Raw genomic sequence first — 15,604 nt, 5'->3', positions numbered from 1 at the left:
CATTGTTTCGGCGGAGTGTGGCTGCTCGGCCGTGTGTTGCATAATCCTGCTTGTGCTTCTTATTATACGTCTATATACAATACAGCCATATATATGTTAAAGGAGTGAACCGAGGCCGAGCTGTCAGCCTTCGTAATCGCTAAACTAGCATGCATCTAGCCGGCAGGCCCTGTCTCCGCTTAGCTCGGCCAGCGCTGAGCGCCCTGTATCACACCGAGAAGGGGGTCTACGGCTACAGACCCAGGGGAGCCGGTACCGAAGAGAAGCAACAGGAGACCGAACTCAGCTCCTCACTCACCCAAGGTTAGGGGATCGGGGGGTAGTAACACTTCAAAATGCTTATTTCACGCGCTTGTTTTTACTAGCCTAATGTGTAGCTGGCTTCATCAGTCATTAAAATTAATAATTTTTAATGTTTGTTTTTCGAATTGAAATGATCATAAATGTTTATTATTTATTAATTTATAACGATCATTTAATAACCTCAAGGTGATTAATTAATGGGCTGAGATTACCGCATTTATTAGGAGAGGGGCTTACAGCATAAAGTGCATTTTGCTGTTACGTTTTTCATCACAGTGCCACGCATGTAAAGGCAGAGTGTCACACGATAGCACTTACAGCACAAACTACTGTCATATTCATTCAATCACTGAAGTGCCAAGCTTTCATATCGATTTCACTCAGATATACACAAAATGTACATAAGCAGAGGCGTAGTTAGAGATGGATGGATAGAGGGGGTGAATCTACTTGGGGGGGAGGCGATGGCAAACATGTAAAAAAAGCTATTCGTGACTTAAGCCAATAAATACACATTTATATGGCGGGGGGTTGGAGGGTATTAAAACATTGACGCCCCTGTATATAGGCATTGTTGTAAAACCTAAATTTGTACATCAATATGTTCACACGCACATTCTCATGCATTGAGTGATAATCGGAGTTCTGTTCTTAATTATCAACACAGAAAACCTACCTTTTCAACGTGACAAGCTGAACTAAGTTTCATGTAACACTAGGGGAAGCGTCTTTGGAAGACTTGGAATAGTATTCGTTAGGCATAACGTTACGATCGTTTTGTTATTTATTAATTAATGGTAGAAATTGTATTCACGTTTTCTCAGAAGTGTTATGTTTACATCGCGGCACTGGCATGAAAAACCTTGTGCTATGTCCGTTGCTACGTGTGGGATGTTTGTATTCTATCGTCAGCTTTTGTCCTAACATTTATTAAAGTTAAGATTTATAAATATTACAAATTTTCTAATATGAATTTCTTGCGTGATTGTTACAGTATCATTGACTGACATAGATTGTGTGTTTTTTGTGACATTTATTGATATTTTTGTTGTTTATGTAACTTGGGAACAAATATGTAACGCTGTTAACCAACCCTCCAGATCATGGACTGGCACGGCTGGTCGAGGTGTATCGGGAACACGGTCACAAGGCAGCTAAAATTAACCCCTTACTCCCGGAAAAAGGCGTCGTCGACATGGTTCCTGAAATCAGCATTTTGACCGAAACGCTTCGGGGTCCCTTCAACACCAGCGGTTCGGGTCTTTTTTAATTTGATTTATTTTTATTATTTTACAGGACTGTGTTAATGTCGCTGAATTATAACCTTCAAATGTGATAAAAGGTTAGATTGTAGCCAGCTTCTACTGAGTTGTGTCTTGTTAATTAGTAACAATTTTGTGCCTATTTAACCATTTAAGCGCTCTCAGTCTGAGAACGCTTGAAACTTGCCAGGAAGCTACAGTATGTCCCTTAATGATTTATGAATATGCGAGCTACTTGTGAAGGATTGCATCTCAATTCCTCTTATCCTCTAAGGCCTAAGGAATTTTGGCAAGACAGAAGCGTCCCTTGAAGATGTCATCACTTACCTGCGCCATACCTACTGCGGCCGAGTGTCTGTAGAGACCAGTCAGCTCCAGACGTTGGCCGAGAGGGAGTGGGTGGCCAACCGGTTCGAAGAGCTGAAGAAGGAGACGTTTTCTCCTGAGGAGCGCAGGCAGCTGGCCCGGCTAATGCTACAATCTCAGGTATGATGGGAACCTCAGTGTCACCCATGTCCCTCGTCATGCCAAACATGCATTCGCTGTCCTATTGAAATATGTGTGTCACCCAAGAAGGCTGAAAGTCTGTATACTACATTTTATCTATTGCTTAGCAATCTAGGCCCGAAAACATAATTTGGTTATAAATCCTAAATAGTTTCTGATCCATCTGTATGAATTTTCTTTGCACTTTTTTGTTTAAAATCTCAGGAATTTGACCACTTCCTGGCTACCAAATTTGCCACGGTGAAGCGGTACAGCGCCGAGGGAGCAGAGAGCATGATGGGATTTTTCTTTGAGCTGTTCCGCCTGGCATCATACAGCGGGGTGACGGACGTCATCATGGGGATGCCCCACCGTGGGAGACTGAACCTCCTGACCGGGCTCCTGCAGTTCCCTCCTGAGGTCAGACACCTTGTCATATAAATATATTATTACAAGGGTGGTACCCTTGGACAGGTTGGCATCTGGACCCTGCCTCATGTCCTGCTTCATGCTCACCAGCTCATGTTCAGGAAGATGAGGGGCCTGAGTGAGTTTCCTGAGAACTCCCCATCCATCGGGGATGTCTTGTCCCACCTGACCTCCTCAGTGGATCTGGACTTTGGGGCAGGGAAGCCTCTGCATGTCACCATGCTGCCCAACCCCTCCCACCTGGAGGCCATCAACCCGGTGACCCAAGGCAAAGCCCGCGGCAGGCAGCAGGTCCGGCAGGACGGGGACTATTCCTCAGACAGCAACGCCCAACCCGGGGACAAGGTCATCTGCTTGCAGGTACAGGGAACAGGGTCACCTGTGTGCAGGTACAGGGAACAGGGTCACCTGTGTGCAGGTACAGGGGACAGGGTCACCTGTGTGCAGGTACAAGGCACAGACTCAGGGGACAGGGTCACCTGTGTGCAGGTACAAGGCACAGGGTCACCTGTGTGTAGGTACAGGGGACAGGGTCACCTGTGTGCAGGTACAAGGCATAGACTCAGGGAACAGGGTCACCTGTGTGCAGGTACAAGGCACAGACTCAGGGGACAGGGTCACCTGTGTGCAGGTACAAGGCATAGACTCAGGGGACAGAGTCACCTGTGTGCAGGTACAAGGCACAGCGTCACCTGTGTGCAGGTACAAGGCACAGAGTCACCTGTGTGCAGGTACAAGGCACAGGGTCACCTGTGTGCAGGTACAGGACATATGACCCCATGACCATCTACACCTCTGTCATTCATGACATCAGAACCACCACCTGTCCATTCTGCATATAAATACAGTGTTTATGCTATGGGGTCATAAAAATGAAAGTGAGTGTAAATCTGAGGTTTCTAACTGCAGTATAAAATTATTTGAATGTTTAATAATAAAACTGTACCTGCTTTAGCTGTAGCTAATAAGTCAAGGCGTGTTGCTGATCCCTTATTTCCGAAATTGCAGGTCCACGGTGATGCTTCATTCTCAGGCCAAGGCATCGTTCCTGAAACATTTACCCTTTCAAGCCTTCCACATTTCAGAGTCGGTGGAAGCATCCACCTTATTGTAAATAACCAAGTGGGTTATACCACGCCGTCTGAGAGGGGGAGGTCATCTTTGTACTGCAGTGACATAGGTGTGTAAGATGTTTAAGTACATTTTCATAACCATCTTCTACAAAGTACATGAGTGACATCTGATGCTGACAGTATCTGGAATGGGGAGAATAGTTTGTTATTGGCTCATTAATGACCCGTTAACTTGTTATTGACTCGCATCATCCTGCTCAGGTAAGATGGTCGGCTGCGCCGTGGTCCATGTGAACGGCGACGACGCAGAGGAGGTCTTGCGTGCCACGCGTCTGGCCGTGGAGTACCAGCGCCGCTTCCGGAAGGACGTGATCGTGGACCTCCTGTGCTACCGACAGTGGGGCCACAATGAGCTCGACGAGCCCTTCTTCACAAACCCAACCATGTACAAGATCATCCGGTGGGTCTCTGGCCAGTACCAGCCCACTGCAGGACCACTTACGGAGGTTTTCTGACACTTCGGTCCGCATTGCGATTTCTTCTCAGCTCCAGGAAGAGCATCCCGGACACGTACGCCGACCTGCTGATCTCAGAGGGCCTGATGACGGAGGCGGAAGTCGTGGAGATCAAGACGTCGCACTACAACATGCTGAACGAGCGGCTGGCCAACATGACGCTCTACAGTCCGCCGCCGACCAACTTGCAGGGCCGCTGGGGCGACCTGGTGGAGCCGCAGCCTCGCATCACCACGTGGGACACGGGCCTGCCGGCACCGCTGCTGCAGTACGTGGGCGCCAAGTCCGTGGAGATCCCCGAGGAGATCCAGCTGCATAGCCACCTCGGAAAGACGCACATGCAGGTATGAAGCAGGGGCCTCATCCCTGGAAGAGCAAAGCCAATGGAAGGAAATATCGAAAGCGAGGAACGGTGCTACATACCCAAGCACGTCATCAAACCAACATTGGATTATTAAAACTATGAAGATGAGGGCGGCACAACATCTCGATTATATAGTGCATGCACAAAAATCACCAGGGCTTTACATGGAGTTACAACACGCCTATTTTATTTTAGGTGCGCTACTAATCTGCTTACCAAATTGTGGCTGTAAGTAAACATCCGTATGGTACCGAAAAGCTGGCTGCTGGACAAATGTTCATGCGCTTTCTTTGAAGCCCTGGTGATTATTGCACATCCATCCATCCATTTTCCAAACCGCTTATCCTACCGGGTCGCGGGGGGTCCGTAGCCTATCCCGGAAGCAATGGGCGGAGACCCGAACCTGGGTCCCAGAGGTGTGAGGCAACAGTGCTAACCACTGCACCACCATGCCTGCCCCATACAGTGCTAACCACTGCACCACCATGCCGCCTCATACAGTGCTAACCACTGCACCACCATGCCGCCCCCTGATTATTGCACATGCACCGTAAAATTGCAATTATATCATGATGTGATATTGTGCAGCCCTGATAAAGACCTAAATTTAGAAGAATTAGCTACATCAAAAATAGCTGTAATTAGTCTTTAACTGGAGGTAAAGACAAGAAAATCATTGGCTTTTTATTTAATGAATGATACGTTTTAGTTAATTATACAGAACTGGATTATTTAGAGCTGTGGATCGCAGTCACATAAGACATAATTGACTTCTGACTGATCTCTTGAGATCTTGTAAGGCTTGTACCAGATTCAGCTCCTCTTTGTCCTCACTGTAGTCCTGCGATCTGGTCCGGAGGCCTTAGTCAGATGGCTGTATGACCTGTATGTGCTTTGACACAGACCCGGCTTCAGAAACTGGAAGAGGGAACTAAGTTGGACTGGTCCACCGCTGAAGCCATGGCGTTTGGGTCCCTCCTGTGTCAAGGTGGGTCGGGTTTCCGTGGTGATGATACAGCCGGTAGTCCGCAGTGATGTTTGACGTAATTATCTGCCTGTATCACCCCGCTGCTGTTAAGGGTTCAACATCCGCATCAGCGGACAGGACGTGGGCCGCGGAACCTTCAGCCAACGGCACGCAATGGTGGTTTGCCAGGAGACCAACGACATGTACATCCCACTGAACCACATCACGGCTGAGCAGAAGGCCTTCTTGGAGGTGCTGTCTTCCCTCCCCCCGAGCTCGTGGTACCGGGTGGCATGTGTCACATGGGACCTCTAAGTGTGCTTTTCCACTGCACCAGGTTCCGTGCTTTTGGGCCCTTAAGGTGTCGGATTTCCACTGGCATAAAAACTGGTACCAGCACCAAATGACATCACAATGCAACCGAGTATTTTGTACTGAATTCGAAAAACGGCTGTAGTATATTATAGAGCTGGACAATGTGCAATATTAATACCAACATTGCATGTTATGCACATGCAATAATCACATTGCTAGTCAGCTAGATTAAGATCAGGTTTTTTCTTACGTTCTTACATTTCTACTGGTCCCTTCGGACTAGTGTGGTGCTGAGGTATCACCCGCCACACGGCTGCACTCGGGTTCTCATCCCTGAGGTGGTTCCTTGTGTGGTGGGTGTGGCAACGCGCCGTAATCAGTGCATGCTCCTTACCTCTCTCTAGTTTTTTGTAGCAAATACTTCTATGTACAGATGCTCCTCTGCTTACGAATGAGATACGGCTGTTCGGAACTTAAAATGTTCGTAAGTCGTTATTCAACTACCTGCTGCACGGCGGGAGTAGCGGCCAAATGTCATACTAGGCGGAATTGGCGCACAGAAAAAAAAATTGATGTTGCGGACAGAAAACGGGAGCCCACAGTCCTCTTCGTTCATATGTCTGAAAGTTCGTAAGTTGAACGTTCGTAAGTAGAGGAGCGTCTGTATTGTGTATTCATATCACCCTGCTCATTTTCTGTTCTTCGGACCTAATCACAATTAAAGCTTGGGTCTCTTCATTTCTCCACACATACATTATTGTTACTTTCATTATTATTTCTCATTTGTTTATCGTTTTCTGAGTTTGTAACTTTTTTCAAGATGGTTTTTGTATTGTGATTAGAGGCAGACTTTGCATAACCAACCGACATTTGCCCACCCCAAAGTACAAAGTCACAAAAAAGTACCCCAGCTGGTTTGGAACTTCTTGGTACTGGAACTTTTGGTACTGGTACTGGACCGGAAGTCAAAGGAAAAGGGAAAGCACCCAAAGTATGGTACATGGTGCGATGGAAAAGTACCCTGATAGGTGGGACAGTCACCTGGCTGAACGTGGCACTTTTGGGACCCTCCTCTTCCTCAGGTGTGTAACAGCCCCCTGTCCGAGGAGGCTGTGCTGGGCTTTGAGTATGGCATGAGCATCGCCCTGCCCAAACTCCTGTCCATCTGGGAGGCCCAGTTCGGGGACTTCTTCAACGGGGCACAGATCACCTTCGACACCTTCATCTCAGGAGGTATCGGTCATTAGCGAGACCTCTGTCCGGCTGAATTCTTCCTTCAGATTTTGCTGTGCCTCTCCTACAATGTATTGTAAATTTACAGTTACGTCGCCCTTTGTCATATCTGACCTGCTGATAATTCCATGCGTCGTCGGCAGGAATTGTGGAGAAAATGTGAAGAGCTGCGGGTGGTTTCTAAACAGGAAGAGGAAGTTGTCCTACTTACCTTCCATATTTTGGTCTGTGGACCGTTGGAGAGCTTAGGAGTCGTGTATTGAAGTTCAGGTTTTGCAGGTTGCCCCATTTAGAGATGCCAGGGTGTGGGAGGGCAGGGGGGGCCCGGCTTGGTGTTCTAGATCTTTCTGCTTTTCCAGGCGAGGCCAAGTGGCTACTGCAGAGTGGGCTGGTCATCCTGTTACCTCACGGCTATGATGGGGCGGGGCCAGAGCATTCCTCCTGCCGCATCGAGCGATTCCTGCAGGTGAGCGTGTGCAGGAGCTGCTTTGCGCTTTCTGGGCCCCCTCCAAGAAACTGTTAATAGCTAGTGAGGGGAGTGAGATGATCGCTGGTTTGCAGAACGTGCTGCTTCAGCATCTTCTAAATAATGAATGTGTTTATTTGATATTTAGTGTAGTGACTGTTTGGGGCCAACAAGGGGCCTCCAAACCTCAGGGGCCCCATGCAAATGTGTGGCTTGCGTGGTAGTAACCCATGCCGCTCCATCCTGCACCCCCCCCCCCGGTTCTGGTGCCCCAGATGTGTGACAGCAAAGAGGAGGGTGTGGATGGGGACAACGTCAACATGTCGGTGGTGAACCCCACGACCCCAGCGCAGTACTTCCACCTGCTGCGGCGTCAGATGATCCGAAACTTCCGGAAGCCGCTCGTCATAGCCTCGCCCAAGATGCTGCTTCGCTTCCCGGTAAAGCCTGCGGATGGCGACCTTTGACCTCCAGGTACGTCAGCCGGACCAGACTTCATGGCTGTACTGACCATCCCCGTTCTCCAGGGTGCTGTGTCCAGCCTGGCAGATATGGCCCCCGGGACAACTTTCCGTCCCGTACTCGGTTCCCCCTCCGTGAATCCATCCAGGTGAGGTCTGAGGTCGAACACCTTTGGGTTGGGATCGCTGTGGCGTGAACGTGCCCAGTGAGCATGTGAGCTTTTGCTGAAATGGCCTGCAATTCCACGCAGAGTCCAGCGGGTGGTGTTTTGCTCAGGCAAGCATTACTATGCCCTGCTGAAGCAGATGGAAGCATCGGGGGCAGCAGAGGGTACGGCGCTGATCCGGTTGGAGGAGCTCTGTCCCTTCCCCCTGGAGGCCCTGCAGCAGGAGCTCAAAAGATACAGCAGCGCCAAAGGTCCAGTCTGCAGACACGGCATCACCATGCGTTAGAAGCTACTGATTTTGAGGCTGCTTGGCTACGTCTGTGGCAGGACGTTTTGGGTCATTTCGAATTTCTACTTCGCTATTATGGGTCCCCAATGACTCTGAACTTGTGCTCTCACACAGAGTTCATCTGGAGTCAGGAGGAACCTCAGAATATGGGCCCCTGGTCTTTTGTGGCCCCCAGGTTCGAGCAGCAGCTGGCCCGGAAGGTAAGTTCTCAGCAGCTTCCTAAACGCACCTCGTTTAGCGTAGCATGTGTAGTCTCCGCATCACTGTCTGTCGCGCCGTCATCTTACTGCTGAAAGCCAAGTGTTGATGACATCACGGTTTGTGGCCCCCCTCCTGCACGCAGCTCCGTTTGGTCAGCCGACCGCCCCTCCCAGCTCCAGCTGTGGGCATCGGGACTCTGCATCAGCAGCAGCATGAGGGCATCCTGAAAGCCACCTTTGCCTGAGGTACTCCTGTGCAGCGCCCCCTGCTGGACATACAGCTGCCTGCACTACTCAGGGGCTCAAGCAGCCAGTAAGATGTTACTAAAAGTCTGTGTCACTTGGACTGAGAAGCATTTAAAGGTACTTGCTGGAGCAGAGGAAAAGTTTTAAATCGAGGATCAGGGAAGTTAAACATTAAATGAAACCAAGAGGAGGATCCATATTGGGTCTCATTTCCTTTTTGTGAAGAACTGAGAAAAATGCTGATTTGCTGCTGAAAGAATTCAGCAAGTGTAGTTTTTAAAAACTGAAGTCTCATATCTTGAGGCATTAAATCAGGTCAGATTCCATCTCCATACTGTACAGTGTTGTGCTTCCATGTACGACATAACCTGTGGTGATCAGTATGAAATCGGTCTCTATGAATGTTTGCTTGATGTTTTAAACACTAAAAAAGAATCACCAGACCAAAAGGTCAGCACACCATTTCTGGTCATGTGACCAATGGCAGAATTTTACTGCAGTAAATCTTTTAAAAAAAATTAGCATCATTTGCCTTAAAAATGGGTTGCAAAATTAACAGCATTACTTTGTTCAAAGGTCAAACTAGGCCCAAATAGCATGATAATTACAGTAAAAGTTAACTCCTTAGTATTTTAAAGATGCTTTGAATATATGCACCTCAGGATTTTTATCGTAGTTTCTGTTTGAGTGATTTTCAGTGTTTTTCCTTTGTTGTTCAGCACACAAGCAAAGTGTATTATTCTTTCCATTGTGTGTAGTGAGTCAAGCTGCTTTGTTCAGATGCAGAAAGTAGAGCCAATGCGGGGCTCAGCAGTCACAGTCACAGTCGCTCTGCAGTGTGCTTTAGGGCGTGGCCAAACAGGTCCTCAGACCTAGACCTGTTCTCCATGTAATCCCTGCCTATGATGCTATGGAAGGTGAGAAATGTCTTGTTATTTCACTTGTTGGAAATAAAAAAAAATTAATAACTGCTGTTCATCGCCTTCGCCTGTGTCACAACTCCTGAAGAAAACAAACTTGTTCGACATCCAGAACACTAGTACAGCCATTCGGGAAAATGAACCAACACGAATCTTTAAGATCACTCATCAAGTCAGTGAGCAGATGTTTATTAATTCATGTGAAACGGAGGCATTTACGAAACATACCATGTTGTTTTATTTAAAAACAGCGATCTGATACAAAACAAACATACGGAAGTTCTAAATACTGTCTGTCTGATCTCAGACTCAAGGCACCTAAATCAAGGTCCACGATAATCAAAGTGTTTCCCCAGAAAGGTGATTTTGGACTATAGCCCACTAGGGTCACCCTCACTGTTTCAGCACTGGAAGCTCACTGGGCTTGGCGACAGCTTGTGTCATGCCCATGGCGTACATGTACACCTTGCAGTCCACAATAATGTCTTCTTTCTGCAGCAGTTCTTGGTTTAAGGAGACAGAGGAGCACACAAAGTAAACAGGCAGTCATTCACATCGAGACGCACAGGCCCGTGTTCTGCTGGCCCAGTGTTTACACACAAAAGCTGAATATTTACAATTCAGGCCACCGGGACTGATGTGATGAAATAAAACCACTGTGCTGTTAATCTCTCAAATATGGACACAATCCTCAGATAATCAGGGGTCTAACCCTCCTCTGCTTTAATTATTAATGTGCACAAATCACCTTGCATGCATTTGGTTTGCACATTTTTTTTTTTTTAATCTGAAGTGGAATGGGATCTGAGAAATCTTACTAGCAAGATATCAGAGTACATTTTAAATGCTATAAGTGATATTCCTTTGAATATTCCCCAGCATGCCATACCGAATCCTGAATCCTGCCACACTGCAATGTCCCCCCCCCCAAAGTGAAAACTTACCATCGATTTTCTTCTGGAACTCATTGAGAGGTAGAAGTACAACTTCAACAAATTCTGCGAGGCAAAACAATTAAGAATCAGTGCCGAAAAACTTACGTCATGAATCAGTCTAAAGCAAATTCATGTAACGAAACATAGAAAAAAATGAAAACATACCTTCTTCACCTGAAAAAAGACAAGAGACAGTCAGATGTGAACAGCAGGCTGTAAATATTACATCTCTTGCACTTATAGACATAACTCATGGTTTTCAGCAGCACCCAACATATGAGTAAACCAGAGATCTACAGTGCCCAGCATAAATGAATACACCCCAAAATGATTTCATAGGTAGTCATCTGTCTCTTTATAGAATAAATACTTCATATGAGATCCTGCACTACAAAGTATTCCAGCAAATCTGGTCTATTGGTTGCAGATGAGTTTTGTGAGTGCAAAAAAAACAAGATTGGTTTTTAGACCACGGTGCAAAAATGAGTACATCCCGATGAAGAGACATAAAAGGTGATAAAATGCTACAAAGGAAGGCTGGAGAACGAGCAGTGTTCAGACCTTGAGGAGTGTGACTTGAATAGCCTTGTCCTACTCTGTCATCACACAGGTGGCCCCCAGATCACTGACAATTAAGAGGAGCATTTAAATTAAATCCCCATGGAAGAGAAATGTCAAGTCATTTCTTTACACAAAAAACGGCCAAGCCTGCAAGTAAATTAGTAAGACATTGCTCATCAGCTGGAATACAGTAGCAGAAGTGACTCAGAAATTCAAAAAGAACGGACTTATTGCAAACTCTCTGAGACGTGCAGGCCGACCACAAGGCTAACACCTCGACATAAGCGTTGAGGGAAATCACCATGCAAGAGCATCACAGTTGGGTAAAGTGAAACTGGGGCGAGTGTTTCCTGCGACAATTCGAATCATCATCTGCAGACGAGTGGCGAGCAAAGGTGTCGTCCACAAAGGAAGCCATTACTGAAGCCCAAGCAGATACCAGCCCGTGGAATTGCAGTTCACCGATGGCACCATGAATTCACACATATGGTGCTTAATACTGAGAGCAGACGCTACCATCATGCCCTGAGTCAGTACGTACTCTTTTAACATGACAATGACCCAAAACACACACGCGTCTAAGGCCACCGCTGCATTTCTGAAGTACACGGTGAAAGTGATTCAGCGGCCAAGTATCAGCCGACGTCAAGCCCACCGAGCAGCCATGGGGGCGTCATTCCCCATCCAGCGTCCAGGATCCGGAAGCGCTCGTTCTCCAAGAGCGGAGAGAGACAGGCTTGGCAGTATATGGGCCGCTTATTCATTCCACGTCTAGAAGAGTTGGTACCGCTCTTAAAATCCAAGACCACGCTAAATATTATATTCGGTGGAATTCGTTGCAGGGTGAATTTATTTTTGTAAATCCACATCTGAATAAAATATATTATTTTTCTTGTCCTGATCATGCTGGTGACCGAGCTTCTGTGTGTTAATGGAAAAATGTTTAATAAAACTTAGAATTCTGTTAATTGTTCTGGTGTTCACTGACAAACGGGTGAAGATTTTCAAGGCATGTATTCATTTATGCTGAGCACCAAACTTCCTTCCACTTCCTGTTCTCTCTGTTTACAGGCCTCTTAATCGTAATGAAGAATATAATAAGAATCACTGTAATAACCAGCTTTAAAGACGAATGGTAAGTCCGCTCTGCGGATTTTCTTCTAAGATCACAAAGTTTTCAAATCCAATAATTTGTGCTGTTCCCAGTTCTTCTTGCCAAGTGTTTGAAAAGAATGTTTTGCTTCTGTGCAGACCAGGACAATGTGCTGCTGGTTTTTCTACATAACCAGAAATGCTACTTTTAAACTGCTTCTACCAGTTTGCAATTAATGAGCTGGTTCCAGGTTCCTGAATGAAGCAGAGAACCAAAGCAGAGTGGTTCCACCACAATATCTGGCCACACTGGAGGGTTAGAGGCATCATTGTAAGAGCCAAACCCACAGGCCAAATCCCGGACCACAGCAGTACTGCTGGTCCTGAGGCCTACACGCGGCATCCAAGCAACCTCATCCCACAGATGTCACCTCACCCAGCTGCTGTGTAGGACTGAGGTTCTCAGGATCATCGCCATTGATGTTAACCATGACGATATGAGTGGTGCAGTTCGACAGGCCAGGATCCAGACATGACACTGGGAAATGAAGAAAAAAAGCCGGTAGAATGACATGACGATTCCCATACATCCCAAACTTCCAGACTTCACTTTTGCCCCGAGGTTAATGCACTGATTAACGCCGCGGCACAAGCGCCACATTCCGCCTGCGGAGGCGGAGTCAGAGCGGCTTAAGGGGAGGAAGTCGGCTACCTGGGGTGATGCCCACCACCTCGCCTATGTACCCTGTCTCCTCCTTCAGCTCCCTCAGTGCCGCTGCTTCCATGCTCTCGTTCTCGTCCAAGAGCCCTGCATCACGACAGATGAAAAAATAGTTTAGCATACATACAGTTTTCTTTAGCAAGCAGAACAGGTGGGACTTAATAAGGGCCCTGCTCAAGGGCCCAACAGTGAATTTGCTCTGCTGACCCTAGAATCTAAACCTGCGGCTTTCTGATCACAGGCACAGAGTGCTAAACCAGTAACCCCCCCCTCACTATTATTCATGGAAATTATATGTATTAGTAAATGGGACACCCTCTCAGGACCTGCCTGGTCATCAACTTTAACACCAGCAGGGCACCGGTCTGTGTGTGCCCCTGTCCATCTGGGCTATGTCGCCCACTCCGCATACCCCATGGCTTACTATACATTTTAGATAGTTCTGTCTATGAAGCCTTGGTGGTTCCAGTTAAGATAACTGATTATTAATATTCAGCAACAAGCCAAGGACTCGAAAACATACAACACACGCTTGCCTTAAGGAAAAGAACACCACAAGCAAAAATCTGACGTCAGTTTGGAATTACTACAGCAGATTAGTATTTTAAAGGGGCGCATTCTGGGCTTAAGCCGCTTAATGCACACTGACATCAGTAAACAGTCACTGCTTTTCGGTTGTGCAGTTGCGCTACCTGCTGGGAACTCCAGGGTGTGACGGCCCATCGGCGGCCGAAACTGCTTCACCAGCACCACGCAGTCTATGTGGAGGGTCCTTTTCAGGATGGCTATGATTCCCACGCCTGTGAACAGACACACGGATCCTTAGCGCGTTCCCCCCGCACCTCTCAGCGCGCGCGGCTGCCCCTCCACCTGCGAATCGTACCATCAGCGCTGGAGTCGCGCTTTCTTGTGGTCCTCTTTGCGGTTTCCCAGATCCTGATTAAAATGGAAATTGCAAATCTTTATCGCCATTCGGTAAAATTTACACTAATGAATTGCGCTGTCTTTTAAGAACAGGGCGCTCAATCATTTCCAATGAACCTATTCTTTTATTTTCATAATCACATCACTATGGAGTAGTCTTTCAAATCAAGTAAAGACAGGAGATAAAGCTCCGTTCAAACACTGTGCTCACTATGTTGCTTGAGTATATCTGTGTGCGTCGTACATTTCTAAACTGAGACACCAGACTCACTGGATAAGATAATAATGTCAACACTACTACCAGAACAAAGGCCAACTTTTACCCCTTAACAACGCTTAACTGAGTAGCCTAACCAGATTATTTTGAGACAAAATCGCAAGTCACAAGCTCCGTTTCGTCACCAGAGGCAAACTGACACAAACAGTACCTGGTTGTCCCACCGCCGTCCACATAGGTAGTTTTTTCCAGCTTGAGCCACCTTCCCTCTGCTATAACCTAAAATGAATGAAAAACCTTGTTACTTGTTACTTTAACCAGCGAGTGGCGGCACCCCCCTAGACTTCCACGTACACATAGTCGGTTAAAGCGCGATCGGGCGGTCCCACCTCCTCCTTCACTACGTGACACGGAACGGCTCCCTTCCCTGCGCCACGGTCGCCGCTCATCTTCCCTGCAAAGTATCTGGATGCTTTTATTTAACGGATTAAAGCAATTTTTAAAAAAAGCAAACAACGTGGAAGCAGACACAGTGCTGTGCAGACGAAGGACTAAGTACTGCCTGAGCTGCTGACTTGACCGTCATATAGCGCCTTTACCTATACCTGTGCGAAACACCCAAAACACCCCTAACACGTCTGTCCGGTCAGTCGCAGCCCTACGGTCACAGCACCACGCATCCTACTCTTCCTTGTTGGTCTTCCTGTACTACGCAGGTTTTCCTGCGCTGCTGCCCCCTGTCGTAACGGAGTGTAAATACAGTAAATTAACAAAAAAATCGAAACAATCCAAGCCAAGAGCGGCTCATCCGTTATTCGTCTTGCCAAAGCGCAATGCTTTTAAATAGGATACTCCAGACAGCTCACCATTGTGGACCAGTACGTAGATCTGACCTGGTTTCCAAAGTCCGAACGCTTCTAAGACAGCCCAAAGCCGTTATGCGTGATGCGGGACACCCGGCCATTTCAAAATGCATGAAAGTTATAGCTTTACAATACATCGTTTTTATCAAGCAGCTATAGTATGTCCTCCACAATGGCCAAGTTGCAAATTTAAGCTACATAATGTAAAACATTAATAAAAACTACTTATAACACTGAAAAAAATAGTTTGTCACCTGAACCTGCTCACTAATGCTGCATTTCACCATGAAATATAATGATTATAAACCTTCAAAAATCGTCTTTTGTATTGTTGAGTAACAGTATTTCCCATTTATGCTTTATATTACATTTTTATTATGTCAATTAATATGCCAGTTACAATGCACACTTTAGTCGTGTCCCCAAGTTTTCAAACAGTCCTGATACCCTAATACATTTCTGCCCCTAAAAAAATTATCACATTCCACAAGTGGCATTTTCAACGTGAACTGGAACCATCTCTCACCTGGGCGGTATGAAAAACAAAAGTAAATTCTCCCACTTTCCGGTATTTTTTGTATTATATTGTAAGCAT

General features: G+C 46.8%; 2 protein-coding genes across 2 annotated transcripts; one reads left to right on the top strand and one right to left on the bottom strand.

Annotated features, from left to right (window-relative positions):
• The first annotated feature begins 4 nt into the window (after positions 1-4).
• Positions 5-9,760, top strand: dhtkd1 (dehydrogenase E1 and transketolase domain containing 1). The gene is made up of 17 exons (XM_049030664.1): positions 5-303; positions 1,404-1,556; positions 1,840-2,051; positions 2,277-2,471; positions 2,571-2,840; positions 3,489-3,660; positions 3,815-4,013; positions 4,100-4,412; positions 5,336-5,420; positions 5,512-5,651; positions 6,797-6,947; positions 7,307-7,413; positions 7,689-7,853; positions 7,941-8,023; positions 8,126-8,292; positions 8,445-8,530; positions 8,674-9,760. The coding sequence occupies exons 1-17, from the start codon at positions 150-152 to the stop codon at positions 8,773-8,775; spliced, it is 2,754 nt and encodes a 917-aa protein (XP_048886621.1). The 5' UTR covers positions 5-149; the 3' UTR covers positions 8,776-9,760.
• On the bottom strand, positions 9,290-14,855 carry nudt5 (nudix (nucleoside diphosphate linked moiety X)-type motif 5). The gene is made up of 8 exons (XM_049030800.1): positions 14,536-14,855; positions 14,358-14,425; positions 13,889-13,941; positions 13,698-13,805; positions 12,997-13,092; positions 12,717-12,822; positions 10,641-10,699; positions 9,290-10,199 (listed from the first exon to the last, which is right to left on the bottom strand). Exons 1-8 carry the CDS (start codon positions 14,593-14,595, stop codon positions 10,090-10,092), a joined length of 660 nt encoding a protein of 219 aa, XP_048886757.1. The 5' UTR covers positions 14,596-14,855; the 3' UTR covers positions 9,290-10,089.
• Between the last annotated feature and the right edge of the window lie 749 nt (positions 14,856-15,604).

Source organism: Brienomyrus brachyistius, chromosome 1, assembly GCF_023856365.1.
Source record: "Brienomyrus brachyistius isolate T26 chromosome 1, BBRACH_0.4, whole genome shotgun sequence".
NCBI classification, from domain to species: Eukaryota; Metazoa; Chordata; class Actinopteri; order Osteoglossiformes; family Mormyridae; genus Brienomyrus; species Brienomyrus brachyistius.
Note: the sequence above shows the minus strand (reverse complement) of the source record. Positions and strands in the feature narration are given on the sequence as shown.

Excerpts from the sequence above, each read along its gene's own strand:
- dhtkd1 (XM_049030664.1), top strand. The coding sequence starts at position 150 with ATGCATCTAGCCGGCAGGCCCTGTCTCCGCTTAGCTCGGCCAGCGCTG. Across the intron at positions 3,661-3,814 it reads TTTGTACTGCAGTGACATAG|GTAAGATGGTCGGCTGCGCC; the intron begins GTGTGTAAGATG and ends CATCCTGCTCAG. Across the intron at positions 7,854-7,940 it reads AGATGCTGCTTCGCTTCCCG|GGTGCTGTGTCCAGCCTGGC; the intron begins GTAAAGCCTGCG and ends CCCGTTCTCCAG.
- nudt5 (XM_049030800.1), bottom strand. The coding sequence starts at position 14,595 with ATGAGCGGCGACCGTGGCGCAGGGAAGGGAGCCGTTCCGTGTCACGTA. Across the intron at positions 14,426-14,535 it reads GTCACGTAGTGAAGGAGGAG|GTTATAGCAGAGGGAAGGTG; the intron begins GTGGGACCGCCC and ends CATTCATTTTAG. Across the intron at positions 13,942-14,357 it reads GACGGCGGTGGGACAACCAG|GATCTGGGAAACCGCAAAGA; the intron begins GTACTGTTTGTG and ends CATTTTAATCAG.